Below are 17,291 nucleotides of genomic sequence, written 5' to 3'. Positions count from 1 at the left end.
TTTCTTTTATACAGAAACAACCACTTTTCCAGAAGTGCTACTACAGTGCTATAGTTCACACACATTATTCTTTATTGCCCATTTTATACAGTTGAAGTTATTTTATTCCCCTGAAAATGAGTCTTTACATTTTCTCCTGCTTCCTTTATGCTGTAATAGGAACTGTGATTTGAGTCACATACAGAACAAGTATGCCCCATATTTACACATAAAGTAGTTTTAGAGCTGTACTACCGAGTGGCGTCACTAGTGAATTTTACTGAGGGGTGCGGGAGATGTCATTTCTAATTATGTTTAAAATATGCAGCGATTAAAAGGACTCCCCCCCCGGTACATTTTACACATTACCCCCACACATTTCAGTTTGTCCTGCTGACAGCACTCTAAACTGACATTAGCCGTGCAGTATGATGTACTTCCAGTTATCTGTGAAAATTATACCTACAAAGTGTGTTTTAACAGCCTTGTCATTTTCTGCTAATGCTCTTTTCCTGTGTCTTCCAGGTCACAGTAAATGGAACATTTAATTCATGATGGGAACATGGCTGCAGGTCCTTCAACTATGTAATCATTTCCACATATTTTCATCCCCTTTTGTGATGTACTCACTGTACCGTGGTGTACTCTGGAAAGTGAAAAAGATGAGAGGCTTCATGTTATACAATGCACTGCTAGTAGTTTGGAATTGTGTGAGCAAAGTACAGAAAATCTGCTGATGCTAAATGATAAAGGAAAGTTTTTTTTTTTTTGTTGCTGGAACTGAAAATGGCTATATTATTTGAATTAGCAATTTTATGTTTTAAACTTAGATCCTTTCCTTTCCTGCAAACCTAATAGCACTTTCCATTAGAAATTATTTAAAGTAATTACTAAGTATCCAGTAACTACAGTGCAATGTAACTATTTTGCTAATTATTTTAGCATTATACAGTATACTCAAGCAAATAGGCAGATGTGCCTATATAATGGAAATTTGTTTATACACAATATTATCCCCAGTGATTTCTAGGTAGTTATCAAATATTGCTATTATAAGTAATAGTACTGTATAATTACCATATAATAATTCTTTCAAAACAGCTATATAGTGCAGCAGCAGCAGCTGGGGGCCAGGACTAGAGTAGTGTTGTCCTATACTGTCCATGAAATTTTGGATCTTGCCCAGACCTCCTTACATCTTGCTTGCTAAGCTATTGCTGCAGCGAAGTCACGTGGAGAAAGGATGCAATATACCCCCTAGATATCAAGCTCAGCATGACTGAACTGTCTGAACGATCTAACACTGTAAGAAAACAAAGTGTGTTAAAACTGCAGTTTATTTAAAGCTACAGGGGGGGTGGGGTTGCGTGGATGGGTGGTTGGGCTTAAACCCCTGCCTTCCTGCCCTTGTGCCGCAGTCCTAAAAAGTCCTAAGACCAATTGAATAGGAAAAAAGAGGATCTGTTTGCTTTTTATAGATTTTTTACCCTATGTGTACCAGAGGCAACCTACAGTCCCCATAGTCTCCCCTACCACCCCCCAAAAAAGGGTTGCCTTGCAATGCTTAAAAAGTGCCCTTTCTTCTCAATGAGCCCTTGTCCTTTCAACGTCCTCTCGCACGCTAGTGCTCTGCATGTTGTGGGGCCCCGGTAGTGTTGCTGAACTGACTGGGGATTTTGCGATTGTCCCAGAGCAGGCAGTGGCTACATGAACCCGCCCAGGTGAGCTTTTGGGATCTGTATGCACTTGCATGTTTTGATGACCCTATTACATCTGTGCAATCCCTGAGCTGCCTGAACATAATATTAATATTAATTCAACTGCAGTTCTATTTTAAATAACAGTCTGCAGGAGGAAGAAATAGTAATTAATTAGTTTATCATTTGAAAGTATTGCATTGTATCATGTTTTAAAGTGGCCTAACCAAGAGATATTAATTCAAAGCACATTTTAAAGGCGCTGTGTTCAGTGGCTTCATGCACATGTTCAGACTTGGACAAAAAAAAGCTGAAGACTATATTCCAGGGACATATAGTAACCCTACTAAACCAAAAGACAGATACTTGTAGGTGATTTTCAGGGTGCAGCTGCCAGAAAGTCTTATATTGCCCTGTGTGCTGTACAGCTGCATACTGCAGATATGTCAAATTAGGCTGCGCAACACCAGGTGGAACAAAGTCTATGTTTTATTATAAACTTTTATACCTTAGATATTAGTTTTCCATCCTTGTTTTTAGATTTCAGTTAGTTGCTATGGTGCAGAAATCAACACATGGGCAGCAGTGTGGAGTAGCGGTTAGGGCTCTGGAATCTTGACCGGAGGGTCGTGGGTTCAATCCCAGGTGGGGGGGACACTGCAGCTGTACCCTTGAGCAAGGTACTTTACCTGGGTTGCTCCAGTAAAGTGTATAAACTGTATAAATGGGTAATTGTATGTAAAAATAATGTGATATCTTGTAACAATTGTAAGTCGCCCTGGATAAGGGTGTCTGCTAAGAAATAAATAATTATAAATTAATTAATTACATAGTGATTAAATCAGTTAGGAGAAACCTAAGATGGGCTATTATCACATGAAATTTCATTGACTAAAAAATCTGCATGTAGGAACAAAAATTAAGCTATGGATGACAGTGTATTTTTCCAGTGTTGTTTTTATATCAAAGATGATTTGGAGCAGTTCTGTATTTACCTGTGGTATCACTTGTCCTCTACATTCACCACCTCCTGACCTGATCCCTTTTATACTGGAATACACAAACTACGGGCTCTATTTAAAGACTGTTTAAAGACTAACATTCTTAAACAAATGATAAGAAACTAATAAACCCTCTCTAAACTGCAAGCTTGATTTCATTTACCAAAATGTTTCCTAAAGTATGTTCTGTAGAATACTATAGGAAACTTAGAATGTTTGGACAGTACTATACTATATATATATATATATAAATCTGTTTTATATAAATCTGAATAGAACATTGTTTGATGTCTACTTGGTAAACATTGCTCTTTTGCATTGTATTGTTTAGGTTTATTGAGCAACATGAACACAAAAGTGAAAAGTACATCAACTGAATATCCCCTATTGTTTTAAAATATCTGTAATTGGTGCATATTTACATTAAGTGTGACATAAATTTATAACAGACATGCTAGACATTTCTTTATTTAGACCTGTTTTACTGTGACCATAGTAACAACTGAATGGAAATGGCTTAATATAACCTTCAGCCATACACAATGTAATAGTTATGCATTGAAACGATTCAAATACAATATTTTTTATTCTTTAAGAAAAATAATGAACTGTTTCATTTCTATGAATAACATATAGTTTATTCAAGTGCTCTTTCATGACATGATATGAATGCAGTGCACAACGCCATGTCCGAACATATGAATATATCTGTTTAAAATGATCCCACTGCTTGCTTGTTAAGACTGTTAATAAGTTTATCCACTGAAAAGGCAACACTGCGGATCACAATTCTATAGCAAATATTAGATTGCACAGGGCTGATATGTTATGGTTTTATGACATAAACAATTGAACAAATAGTCTATCAAAACTGTTTAACAATGGCTTTTAGACTTCTATATAGGCTTGGTAAGCACATTTTCATACATTAACATTCCACATACTGCTTTGGCCCCTGCAGTTCCATATTAAGGCATATGTGTACTATACACTGAAGTAATACACTTACAATTGAGTGTTACAATCACATGCAAGCTTCTATAGTACAAAGGATTTCTGTATTACAGTGCTCTACAAAAACACGTGGGCCACACAGGAATCAGCACCTAAATCTAAGTTGCAAGTAAGGCATTATATTTGCATTGAAATGTTTAGACTCTCGATCAGGATAAGTGTTTTTAATCAAGTTATTTGGATCAGTTATTTCAGTCTAGTGATTCTTTTTTTACCCTACCTCCAGCAAGATAATAAAGAAAAAGGGATTTGCAATTTGTACTGACAATGCTTCAAAATAATTTGTGAATTTTTTTTGTATAAAGATGGCTTGCTTTTTTTTGGTTGGAGGCTTACTTCAAATGGTGTAGATCTAACAATTTAGCCTGGTTTGGCATTGGGGAGTGGATAAAATTACTGCATTTTTATGGCTGACACTAGATATATGACTTTGGTATTTCTGTATAAGCATTAACTATTTTGTCTTATGTTCCTTCAATTACTGAACTGGTACTGAACATACGACAAAACCACAAGACAAATACAAAAATGCAACAATTAATTACGAAATGGCTCAAATAAAAGGGACTAACTGAAATTGGATTTTTATATAAATGATATTATATATATATCTATATATATATATATATATATATATATATATATATATATATATATATATATAACAAGTAGCTTTCGAGTTAAGGTGAGTGAAAGCAATAAATTCAAAAACATTACAAGAGCCAATCAAATCGTGTGTAAGTTGCCTAATGGCTTCTACATTCACAACTTTTTAAAAGTCAAAATACAGTAGCTGCATACATGTTTTGCCCTTTTTGGGGCTCATCAGTACAGCACAACTGTATTTTGACTTCAGAAAAGCTCAGGAGAGTAAGTAAAAACAAGTATATATATATATATACATACATACATATGCTTGTCTTTACTGACACTATAACTAGGATATAAACCTATAATTATATTTACATTACCCTGAATCATTTTTGTATTTGCCTTATTGCCAACCCTTTTTTAAATAATAATGTACATATAAATATTAGTCCTTTTACATGAAAATTCAACAGTTCTTTTTGTCGTAGTCATAAAAGTCAGTGTGTTCTTTGATACATTTGAGCTACATTCTTTGTAGTCTAAAAAAAAATTCTATATATTTTTAATGAACTTGTTTAGCAATCTATAAAAAAAACATTTATCACATTTCTAAAACCCACTAACTTATGAGCATTTGCTTTTCGATACTACAGATTTTAAATTTATAAAATTACCCTTCACCACATTAAGTCTGAAATGCAAAATGTTAGTACGTCAGGCCTTTTATAACTTTAATAACTGATTTGAGAGATGTCCTCTAAGAAATATGAACATGTGCCAATGTATAATTATTCAGATCATCCTATTCATATGTGGAATAACCCACAGTAATTTTATTTTCACAAAACAGGTTTTTAATAATATTTGTTCGAAATTTTTTGGTACATTTTATATAAAGGTAAAAACTAGACCAGGTAATTCACCATTCTTAAATAAAAGTTTGAAAACGTATCCATTATAAAACCAAGGATTTTGACCAAAACCTCAATGGCAACTGATGACAATTAATTTTAAACTAATATTGCAGATTGGTCCAGATACAGTAGCCGTGGTTCTGCAATTGAGAAGCAGTGGATGTCAAAATGCTAAATTATTACTGTGACACACCACTCACCATTCATACAACTGTGGCTGTCCTTGTGCTACAGAAACATCACATTGCCACTGGAGTTTGTTTGGCTATGGCAGAGACACATGTGTGTTGCAGACTGAGCGAGGAGCAGGGGGCAATAGTTTGACAACTACTACCGGTTTTAAAGTTATTCTATATTCAAAATGCACATTTGTTGTTAGGTTTCCCTCATTTACATACTGAAATGTACTGTAAGACTGAACACGTTGAATGAGTTTGAGATAAGAGATTATAAAATGCCCATGCTAGGAAAAAATACATCAACACACTAAAAACAGGCTACATAAAAAGGAGTTGGGGGGGGGGGGGGGGGGGGGGGGGTGTGCTAAGGCAAATGTACAAGTCTAGTTCATCCCGTTATAAAAATAAATAGGTACCTTTATTTTACCTTTAATCTGGCTCCCTTAACGTTAATCAGCATTAATTCAATATGAATAATAGAGCAGGGTTCTTTATGGTTAAGATTACTTTGTTCATTTGATAATATATTATGTATATTTCGGGATCATTTAGAATCTACTTTTTTATATAAACCCAAAATCCATAAGGGATTTCTTAATGTGCTAACATTTCAGATTTTGAGATTAGTCATGGACATGAGTCAATCCTTTCTTAGTTTTCTTTGTGTCACATTATCCACTGAAGAAACACCGTTAGCATGCCCGTTTAGAGAAGCTGCAGATCCATTCTGACACTCTTTTCTTCGTGAAACACCACGTTTCTTGTATGTCTGAAGAGTTAGAAAAATAACAAAGAAATACAGATGGATTACACTAGTGAGAGTGGTAATAACTTGGCATCAATTAATCAAGGTTTACATTATTAAATAGGCTTTTTTTGTTCACAGTACAATACGTTCAAAAGACAAAATACACCAATACTCACATGCACTGTTAGAGGTGTTTGTATATGCTTTGCACAAAAGACCTCAATTTGAATTCTAAAACCATTTAGTAAATTCATTAACGTCAATCCATTTACCGATAAAATTCTGGCGATTAAAAGGAGTTGAATAAATCGCTGACTGAGAGACAAAACATCATAACCAACAGCAATTACAAAATCATGAATCAGACATCGAAATGATTTCCTTTTAAAAAAATATCCTTACCTGAATATAGAAGTTAGAGAAGAGAACAATCAGAACTATCAGGTAACAGATCTGGAAATACAGCCAACCCATTGGGAATCCACATGGCCTAAAGACAGCACAGGTAGTCTGGAACATTGTTAATACAAACTGGATCTGAAAAAGACAAAGAATACAACTAAATATGCATCAGATTTGAAACCAGTATCTCAAACTATCTGGAAATTAAGAAGTCAGATAATCTCTGCCAAGCCATATATTTTTTATTGGATAATAGTTCAACATATAAAATTTAAATTCACATGCGAATTAAATACTTTTTTGTATTCATATTTATAATTTAAATAATAAAAATAAAGTTTGACTAACTTACCAGCTGCCCTTGGGTTATGTATTTCTTCCACCACAGGTAAGGTCGTACTGCAGGAATGGCTGAGAGTCCATAGTAGGAGTACATCAAGACATGAATAAAGCTATTAAAACTGGCCCCGAAATAGGCTGCAGAAATATAAAAACACCATTCAAATCAACCAATGTCTCAAACAAGCTTGCTACATTAACGTTAGCTTTTCCTACTGTGAAATTGTGGTATGTAGTATTAATAAAAGAAAGTTTATTCCAGTATTATCTAAAAAGTAAACACCATTTACTGCAAAGAAAGAAAGGACACAATTTAAACAACTATGATGTTTCCTACACTAAATTTGACAATATATAAAAAATGGTAATTGTGTAACAATCACATATTTTAGATGTGACTGACAGTAGCGTTTAACTAGTTGTGGCAAGCTGGCTGTAGGGGTGACGTCAGACCCGTAAGAAACACAGCACTGCGTGGTGATATGCTGAATGAATGGGAATCCACAGCAGACTGGGGTATGAATGAAAGCACTGATGCACTGATTTATTAAATGAACAAAATAAAAGGTTTGAACACAAAAACAGACAAACAAAACGAAGAAACGCCAAACAGGGCACGAACACTAAACACACAACAAGTATATCTTGCTGGTTGAAAGACAGCACGTATAGCAATTGTTATTTTTAACTTTAATTATTTCTCTCCCTCTCTCTCTCTCTCTCTCCCGTTCCTTCTCCCTGAACACCAAACCCCGAGTGAGTGAAACGTGCCTCTTATGCAGCTGTACGGAGATTCGATTGCTAATCAATCATTCAATTGGAATCTCGGTACACCTGTACGTGAACTAATCTGTGCACTCCCCGTGCTCACATATTAATACACATTTAATCTGCATGTGAAGTGATTGTGCAATCCGTGTGCTCCACAGCCCCATTATATCCCATGCACCAATATATATACACCAACATTAATGCACCACACGCAACATACAACACAAAATATGCACACCAGCAGGGCACACTGCCACACTAGTATATTACATATTTTACAAATATATGACCCTGAAAGCAAACCTCAACACATAGTGAAACATATAGAGGCAGTTTAGTTGAGTTTTTTAAATTCACTTACAGTGTCCACATGGCACCCAGTTCATGACAAACCACCAGATGTTAGGCATGGTTGCATGATGATAGACGTGCAAAAATGTAATCTGGTGATTATTCTTTCTTAAAATGAAGAAAAAGGTATCCATGAACTCAATGAGCTTTGAGAAGTAATACCACCAGAGGACACGTACAATCTAAAAAACAAAACAAAAACAAAACTCAAAATGAATACTACGAAATGCCAGTGAACACTTTGAATTATCAGTCCACAACCTGCAAGGATAAAACACATTGGATTACACAATACTAGCTTTTGTTTAACTATATGTTCAATATTCAATAGTTAGGTTTGTGCTTTTAAGGATATGAAAGAGCTGCCATCTACTTATTTAGGGAATTCATTTTTACTCAGAAGAGTCATATAAATTAGATAGGTGTGCAGCCTCAGCAAACAGAATGACCTTCACTCTATATTACACTCCTTCAGAAAATCTGTACTGCAACTACAATCAGATGCCAATGTAATGCAGGCCGACTTGTAAAACAATCCTAAACCAAATACAATGCATGCATCTGGATGCATTTCCCTTATAAAAATTTGCCACAGTAAACTTGCATGATAATTTTGCATGCACTATGTAAGGGATAAACAACGATTAGTGCTGATTCAGTAAAAATAATTAACTTACTTCACTTATTTTGTTACTGTGGATTTGTTAATCAACAATATATCTGCCCTGCACTCCCCTTTGTTTAACATCAACAGGCAAGTAAAAATGTGATAAATATGCATATAAACCTTTTTTTTCTCATTATACACTTTAGCAATAGAAATGGACATTGTTCACAGGTCTGTGCAGCAAATGAGCATCCAGAGACTCTTCTTTATGCTGGTTGTTTTTGGTAGAGAGACCTGAGGCTGGAGATTGTCGTTGTTGGTCAATGTAGTTGATTTGTAGCTTTTCAGATGCCTTGGCGTCTTCAAAGGCTGGCCATAAAAGGCAGAGGGGTTGTCTATAAAGTCTAAAATGTTTCTGTAAATAGATTTATTTTCTGTTAATTTCTCTTACCTTCATGTCTGCTTCCCCGCCACTGTGGGTGTCCTGGCAGAAGAAATTGTACCCTCCCTGCCATGCTCCTGTAACTAACTGCAAACAAAAACATAACAACAGGTCACAAACACAACGTGTTTTTTTTGTTTTTTTCTAGTGCCCAGTCATTTTACCCCGATTTGCATGTATGACTCACCATGCATACCACACCTTTACCAGGTGAGCCACACTAAAAACTATATCCAATTAAAATTCTCAATAATTACTCAACAACTGTACATATTTAGTCACTTTCCTAATTTTTCATTCTCAAGGAAAGGTGATCTTAAATGATTTAAACTATCTTATTAAACTGGTGTAATATGAGTAATCTGATGTTTCTTAAGGTTGGGTGTCCAACAACCATTCCAAGCTGTAGGACAGGGCCCTTCAACTAGTTCTTTAAGGGGGCCAGATTGGAAAAAAGTTAGGAGTAGGCGGGCCAGAAGTATTTTACTCGCACCATATGAATAGTACTTTAACAATAGAACAGCGTGAACATTTAACTGACTATCATTACAAACATTTTAAAATGTATGTGACACATTAATAGTGTTATACTATAATATATACAATTATTTACTATAATATACAATCTGAGAGCGAGAACTGCAACAATGTGGTTATAAGTAAGGTAACGATGTGCCCGCAAAAAACTTTCACCACACAATATGTGAGTGAGCCACTTAAACAAATAAACTTGAGTCTTTGTTTCTATTCCATCTCTGACACAAAAACTGAAACTTGAATAAGTTAAAAACAAACAGATTAGTCCCATGGAAAGGGATGTAATCGTGTTTCTACCTTTTAGTTAATTTCCCAAATAATGTCATTTGATGTTTCTGACCAAACTGTTAATCTCCTTTGTATGATATACTTTTTAATGAATCTCGAAAAACAATCGATGAGTGCAAGATTGCACAAGAGTTGCACAAGCACGAGATCAGCGCCTCTACTTTTCAGCTTCTAACTGCTAACTGTATTTCCAAAAGCACCGTGTTTGGTTTCAAAATGCCTTTTCATATTGTATTCCTTAACTACTGACACACATTCATTGCACAATAAACACATTGCCTTTGCGTTTGGTACAGTTGGTAAAATAAATAAATATTTATTGGTCCACTCATTGTTGAATCTACAATTTTAACTATCATTTTCTATTTTTAATAGCTAGAGTAGAGAGCCATGTTTATATCACTTAAAAAAAAAAAGACAGAAAATTTTTTTTTCAATAGCAACACGAGAAAAAAACTAAAATCGGCCCCAGAGTACGCAAAGCGGAGCTGAATGGAACTGGCCTGCGTGAGTGGTGCTGAGTGGCTTAGTGACTGGAGAGGCAGGGAGTGTGATGCGCGCACTGCTTTGCCGGATACAAAAATAAAACGCGCCTTAATCACAAATTGATTTACGATGTTAATGTTTTAGTTTTTTTCTTTTCCATATTTATTTTAGTTATATTTTATTATTTTTGCTGACTGTCGGCGTGCCTCTTGGTTGTCCCTTGCGAGCCGCTCGTGGCCCGCAGCCCTGCTGTAGGAAGCTGTTTGTCTTTCCATTTCCACAGACTTTGTGCCTCACGCTAATATATATTATTATTATTTATTTACATTATTACATTATTATTTAATACAGTATTACCACTAAATCATTTTTCACTTCATTCATAACCTGAATGTCAGTTCAAGAAAAATAAACCAATTTAAACCTACCATGCAAAACATTTAAGGTCCTTATTAAAATTGGTACTGTGTTTATTTGGCCAATCAATCATTTTAAAGAGATCCTTCAAGCAAAATAAGTTGTGCTATGCAGTTTAATCGCATCAAATTATTAAAGACTACATTTTCACAAAAAATACTGAATTTTTGATAAAAGCAGGCTTAGCAGCATTAATATGTCAGAATGTTATAAATGTTCTGCTTGTCTTGTTTCTCTAACAGTAAAACCCAGGTGACATTCATAGTGCCTGAAAGTTTTGCGTGTGTGGCATGTTCCAGTGAGGCATTATTAATCCATGATGAAAGGTCCAAGTTCTCTTAACACACTGCCGACTTGCAAAAAGCTCTCAAAGCATTACTGTTAGGGTCAGCTTTTTAAACCAAAGTGATAATAAATATAGTTCTAACTCTAATTCAATTCTTGTAGAAATTCCAGATAGAGACCATTTTTGTGTGTTGATGTGGTAACGTTTTAGTTTAGGGTATTTAAAGCACCATTATATTAAGATTTTTTTTATTTTTCCCTCTGGCCCCAATAGGGTATAATTATTTTTGGTATTCGTCCATTGTATGCAACACCCAGCCAGTGATTATCCATTATTTTCATTGTGATATTTTTCAGTCTATAAACTGGCTAAACACTGCTGATAAATGCATTTACAAACATATTCTAATTAAGAGGTAGTTATACAGTATATTGATATTTCTAAAACTGTGCTAGGCGTTGCTAATACATGAACAGATCCTTAGTGTTCATTGGGAAATATAATTTAGTTTTTCTTTATTGCTTTGGTTCTTGCACAATCCCAGGTGAGCTTGACAAATGGCCCCCTGGATTACTTTTTGTTTTGTTTTGAAAACCTACATATACTGAGCATCAAAAGAAACATATCGCTTATATTTGAGCATCAAAAGAAACTTTTCACTTATATTTGAATAAAATTCACTAGATGTGATGACAAACTCTGTTTTAGAGCAGGTGCAGTGACTTTTTATTGTGCTGATAAATAATTGACGAAGATCATGAAGATACTGCAAAATGATCTGTCGATCTTGGGCAGGTGTTGTGACTCTTGGTTTCCCAGTTCGTGGCCTGCCATTGAAAGAGTGTGTCTGGTTATACCGTCTTGCCAGGTTTGAAATTGCTGGCTGTGAGCACCCAAGATGGCGAGCCACAGTACGCTGCCCTAGTCCAGCCTCCAACATGCCGATTGGACGAAGGCGCTGCTCTCTTGACAGACGTGGCATATTGGTTATTTTCTGTGATTTTCTTTACTGCTTTTATTCAAGCTTTCAATTCAACAGCTAAAATCACCCCATATCCAGTGTCCAATCAACTGTCTCACTAATTAGGTGATTAAGTGCCTATGCTTCAGTCATAGTCACTCAAGCATGTCATGGTCAAGGATGAGTGATCGAGTGATTAAAAAGAAACCAAAAACATTTTGTCAATGTCCATCATTTATATACCTTTTTTTTTTTTTTTTTTAAATAAATGTGTTATAATAGTGATAAGTTTATTTTGATGCTCGGTAGATTTATATAATATTTGCATACAAGAAGGAAGATAATTGCAAATGTAATACTGAACAAAGAGGGAGACGGGAATTACAGACAAATCAATGTAATAGAAAAATACGGATCTATAAGTGTGCCAGTGCAGCCAATCTGAAAATGAATCCAATTGATTCCAAGGCATTTTAAATGAAGCTTGGTTTTGGGGCATTATACATTATAATTATACAGTACAGTGCATGTATTTCTATAGCTTTAAGAGTGTGGGCAGATCCTGACTGTCTATATATAATATTTATTGAGTTTACGTCTATTTATATGCTTTTAAAAAAACATGTAGGGTGTGTATTTATAATTTAAAAGGAATGCAATGACTCAAGTTGGACAGAATCAAGTTGTTTCTTGGCTTCACTTGTATATTTAAAGGAATCCGCCATTTTTACAAGCTTATTTTTAGAGCTGCAGTAGTTTGGTGGCTATATCAAAACATGTTGGAATGAATAAGTAAATTCTCTCTGAAATTTTTGTAAAATGTTATTTTAAAATATACCAAAGTACGCTCTGTAAAAAAATACTTTATGCATATACTGTATGCTTGTGTCAATTTATATAATATGTCTTCTTCATGTAGAGCTTTCTATTTTAAACACTTACAAAACACCAACCCACAAATCAGTAGATCTTGCATGTGTGAATTTCAACAAAATGTAGTAACAAACTTAAAATAAGAAATTGACATAAAAGCTTTCAGGTTTCTGTGAGTGTAAAAGGAAATGCAACAGACAAGGAAAACATTAAAGACCACATAACCAAACCCTACTACTGTACTTGCTGGGGAGAGTAAGGCAGTAGATACATTGCGTTGGTTTGTTTTTGTATGTTGGACAGTATAATGTTCTCTTTTTCACATTCCAAAGCTTAACAGCTGCACTGTACTGTACTGTCATATTATTAATAAGGGGCTACATTTACTCACCCACACCTGCTTTTAGTCAGCACTGGATACAGTAACACCATACAGTAGTCTAGTCTTGTGTCTGAATGAGATTCCGATGTACAAAAGGTTAGTCAGCACCTAACTATGCCATTTTCAATGCTGGTACTCTTGTGTGGATGCTGTCCTATCACAATGATCTAAATACAGCAATGGGGGCCCTATTCACAAACCTTTAAAGAATGTGTTTCCAAAATCTGTTTTTATTCATAAAATACATCTTCATATTTATTAAACTGTTTTACACTGAGGTTGGAGTCTTTATTTAATAAAAAAAAAATAGAGAGAGAGACTTTAAAACATTCTTTGAATGTCATTTGCATTATTTAAATCCAAGTTTGCAGTTAATGAAAACTGTCTTAGGGTTTATTAATTTATTAAGATTTTTCAGTGCACTATTCAACCAAAAAGAAACTGTGAATCTTGTGAATTGATGCCTTAAAGTTTTGTTAATAGAGATGATAGTATATTTTTCCATCTATTTACTTTTCTTCTTGTATTTCGAGCTAAGCGATTGCTTTGGTTTGGTTTGAAGTATTTAAATATATTCTAGCCTATCGCTGCTGGTGCCATTGCTTAGGATGATTCAGTAATGCTGTAATGTGTGACTGTATTAGGGAAAGAGTCTATTAGAGTTTCTGAAGCAACTGTCATTTGTCATTGTATGAAGCACCAAAGGCCTAATTTTCCATGGCCCCCTTTTAATCTGTGTTGAAAATGCTCCATATTTTACGGTACTTGTTTTAAGAACGTCATATGAAAATGAAATGTCATTTAAGAGGATAATGAAACTATATAACGTTCATTTTTGACCTTACTAAATCAAACAAACCATGTCTTATCAGTACAGCATAACACCCTTGTTTTAGCTGATTGCAGGATAGGCACTATATATAAGTCTATTGTTCCACACAAACACATTTGCTGAAAGGCTCAGGAAGAATATTAACCGGGAAGTGGGAGCAGAATGAACTAGTGCTGTAATGGAAAGCATGATTCCAATGGATATTGTTTCAAGATCCAACACCTCAAGTTCCAACTCATTGCATCTTTTTAAACATTAAAAAAAAAAAAATCTACAAGGCATAAAAAAAAAACTATTTCTTACCACTTATGAGCATAACAGCTTTATTTAATGTCATTCTTCTACAGATTGTTTAGTTCTCCAGACTTTATTTTCACCTTGAATCAGGTAAACCCTGTTTATCCTGCCTAAATACTGTAGATCACTCCCTGTGCAACGGCAATAACGACCTCACCAGAAACAGGAAACTCTCTTTGCTGCGCATGGAGACTTTAAGTGGAGCCAGGTGGGATGCTAATACCTGCTGTGCCAGGAGTGGGTCTACAGTGTTGTGACAAAATAATGGGTTTCACCCACTTCAAAATGAAAGTCTGGAAAACAAAGTTGACAGAAAAACACTCTGCTATTTGCAAGAAAGTTGCAATACCAATGATATTGTGAGAAGGGAAGTTGGTTATTACACTTTAATGTATGTGTGTAACCAGGGGTGAAATTCTCATCAAAAAAGGTGCAGGTACTCATATGCGCAGCGGGTGTAAACCTTAAAAAAAAATGGAGCCAATTTGAGTGCCAAGGAATCAATACTTCTACAATGTATAGATATCAGTATTTTTTTAATAGGAAATAAGCCTTAAAAAAATAACTGATATAATATAACCAATTCACCATAAGCAAAGAAGCTGAAAATACTGAAAGCTTTGTACCCTCTGCTTGTATCACTCAGTCATGTACTGCAATATAACACTTAAGTTAAACCTTAAATGACAAGCATTAAGAAATATTACAACATGCAGTAATTACTGTAGAAAGGGAGTTTTAAAAAAGAGGTGCTATTATAAAAATAAAAAAAAATCTGTGCTATGAAACTTGTTTTACAAAAAGGTCTTAGTCAAACAATGCACAAAAGGGGCTGAATTTTGTAATGTAACAGGCACCACTATTTAAAAAAAATGACATCCTTGACTTGGCCATTTTAATCTCCATAGTATTCTCTGAAATCATCCCCATACTTTCCAGCACGTTCAATGAAAAGCAGATCAAATAAGTCCCGGTACCCAGTAAAGGCATCAAAATAAGTCCGGTACTCAGTACCAGTGAGTACCGGCAGAATTGCAACCCTGTGTGTAACGTTTATTTTCACTGTACTGTACGGTTACTCATTTGTACTTGATTCTGAATCAGACTACTGGCATTACGTCCAGCCACGTGATCATTGTTGGGAAATTGCTAAACCAACCATTTCTGTTTAATGAATCACAGTATTTCACTTGATTATGTAAAAAAAAAGGCACAGCCAGTGTTTAAACAAAACATAATCAAATGAACCTTTAAACTATGAAGCACTTTAGAAGCTAAGTATGAACTGTTACTATAAATCCATAAAGAACATTGTTCTGTAAGACACATATCATGACTTCCTTATATGATCTGTTTTACCACAGTCGTTTTGTATTAACAAAATCAGGTCTGGAAGATAGATCCTGAATAGAAATATTATGTCACTGAGATAGAATGTTGTACACCTCCAAGGGTATACACAAATACAATGCTAACTTCTGAACTATCCCTAGTTCCTGCCAATATACTTAGAAAGTAGAGCAGTCAATTTTTCCATGACAACCACATAAATTATGTCCCAAAACAATGGCAGCTGAAAGGGGGTGGCAGTGAGATATTCTGCCCTACAGCAGGGTACTGAATAAATCATTGGCTTGGAAGCATGAAGAAAACCTCCTTGGTATTCAAATAAAATAACCTTCTGGTGTAAAATGGGACACGCTCTCCAGGGAACATCTGCAGCTCCTTTCTGCAGTAAGATTAATTCTCAAATACCCTTAAGGTGACTTTGGACTTTGTCCTCATGCTTACATTTACTGAATTATTCTTTTGCCCCCAAAAAACCCCAGCACGAAGTCATTATGGTGGAGCGAAGATTCCTGAATATTATTGCAATGAAACCTTTATTGATATAACTGCCCCTGCCTCCATGTACATCACCCTTCGCGAACGACTGAAAAAACAAAGACACAAAAGTCATAACATTTGCCCATTCTTCACTGACAACTGGCTCAAGTCGTGGGTTTACATCTGAGGTGAAGTCTCCAGTAGAACCACGTTCCAGTCTTGCATAAACACCTGACAATCAAGCACCTACTATCAGCCCCTAGAAACTGCATCAAATCTGCTGTATTCAACATTGAGACTGAAACGGTCCTTTAACAAGAAGTCACAGTCTTTATATCACAGAGTATATGTAAGAGATTTGCATGAGAGAGGTCTCTGTCACATAAGTAGCTGCCCATTCACACAACAAGTTATATGAGAGAACAACTAGTAGGTATTTTCAATTGTTTTATGCTACACCTGACAAGCCATTGACAAAAAGAATCAAAATATTCCAGCATGTTTTGCACTATTACCAGAGTTTAAAGGTATCAAGGTACAGCAAGATAAACTGAACCCAGAACACAGCCAGGTAAGACACTGCTGTAAAAAAATTAAAATATATATATTTTATAAGGTATATTTTAATAATGTAGGATTTCAGTACATTATTACTAAGCAAGAAGTTATTTCGAGTTAAAGAAAAAAACAACTGTACATATATACACATCCACTACAATTTAAAGCTACATTACAGGGCTCTAGTCACAAAACTGTTTATTGGAATGCTTTTTAAGTTTATATATGTAATTGTTGATTTAAATAAAAGACATTTCATAAACTGCAAGCTTTATTTAACTAATAAAAATGGGATTCATTTTTAACAGTTTAACAGTTTTACATTTAAAATAAGTTATTGTATAAGTTAGTCTTTCTGTATCCTGTGTTATCAGAAAACACAATAGTAGTAGTCTAGGCCAGTGGTGGGCAAACTTTTTATATGCCGCCCCTCTTTTTTAGCATACAATTTGTCGCTCCACCGTACTGAATTTATTTTTTTTTTTTTACACAACTGCCCCTTCAGTCATAGT

At 35.0% G+C, this 17,291-nt stretch overlaps 1 protein-coding gene across 2 annotated transcripts in view; it reads right to left on the bottom strand.

Moving 5' to 3' along the window:
* Window positions 1–3,129: 3,129 nt before the first annotated feature.
* The window catches only part of LOC117411440 (elongation of very long chain fatty acids protein 5), a 33,069-nt gene continuing 18,907 nt past the window's right edge, over window positions 3,130–17,291 (bottom strand). For both annotated transcript variants that reach the window (XM_034018989.3, XM_059025036.1), the window contains exons 4-8: window positions 9,045–9,122; window positions 7,997–8,168; window positions 6,878–7,002; window positions 6,526–6,660; window positions 3,130–6,144 (exon numbers count right to left, since the gene is read on the bottom strand). In XM_034018989.3, coding sequence (XP_033874880.1) covers window positions 6,016–6,144; window positions 6,526–6,660; window positions 6,878–7,002; window positions 7,997–8,168; window positions 9,045–9,122 — 639 coding nt within the window. In that variant the 3' untranslated portion in view covers window positions 3,130–6,015. The remainder of the gene's footprint in view (window positions 6,145–6,525; window positions 6,661–6,877; window positions 7,003–7,996; window positions 8,169–9,044; window positions 9,123–17,291) is intronic.

The sequence above is a fragment of the Acipenser ruthenus genome, chromosome 6 (genome assembly GCF_902713425.1).
Source record: "Acipenser ruthenus chromosome 6, fAciRut3.2 maternal haplotype, whole genome shotgun sequence".
Taxonomy (NCBI): domain Eukaryota; kingdom Metazoa; phylum Chordata; class Actinopteri; order Acipenseriformes; family Acipenseridae; genus Acipenser; species Acipenser ruthenus.
Note: the sequence above shows the minus strand (reverse complement) of the source record. Positions and strands in the feature narration are given on the sequence as shown.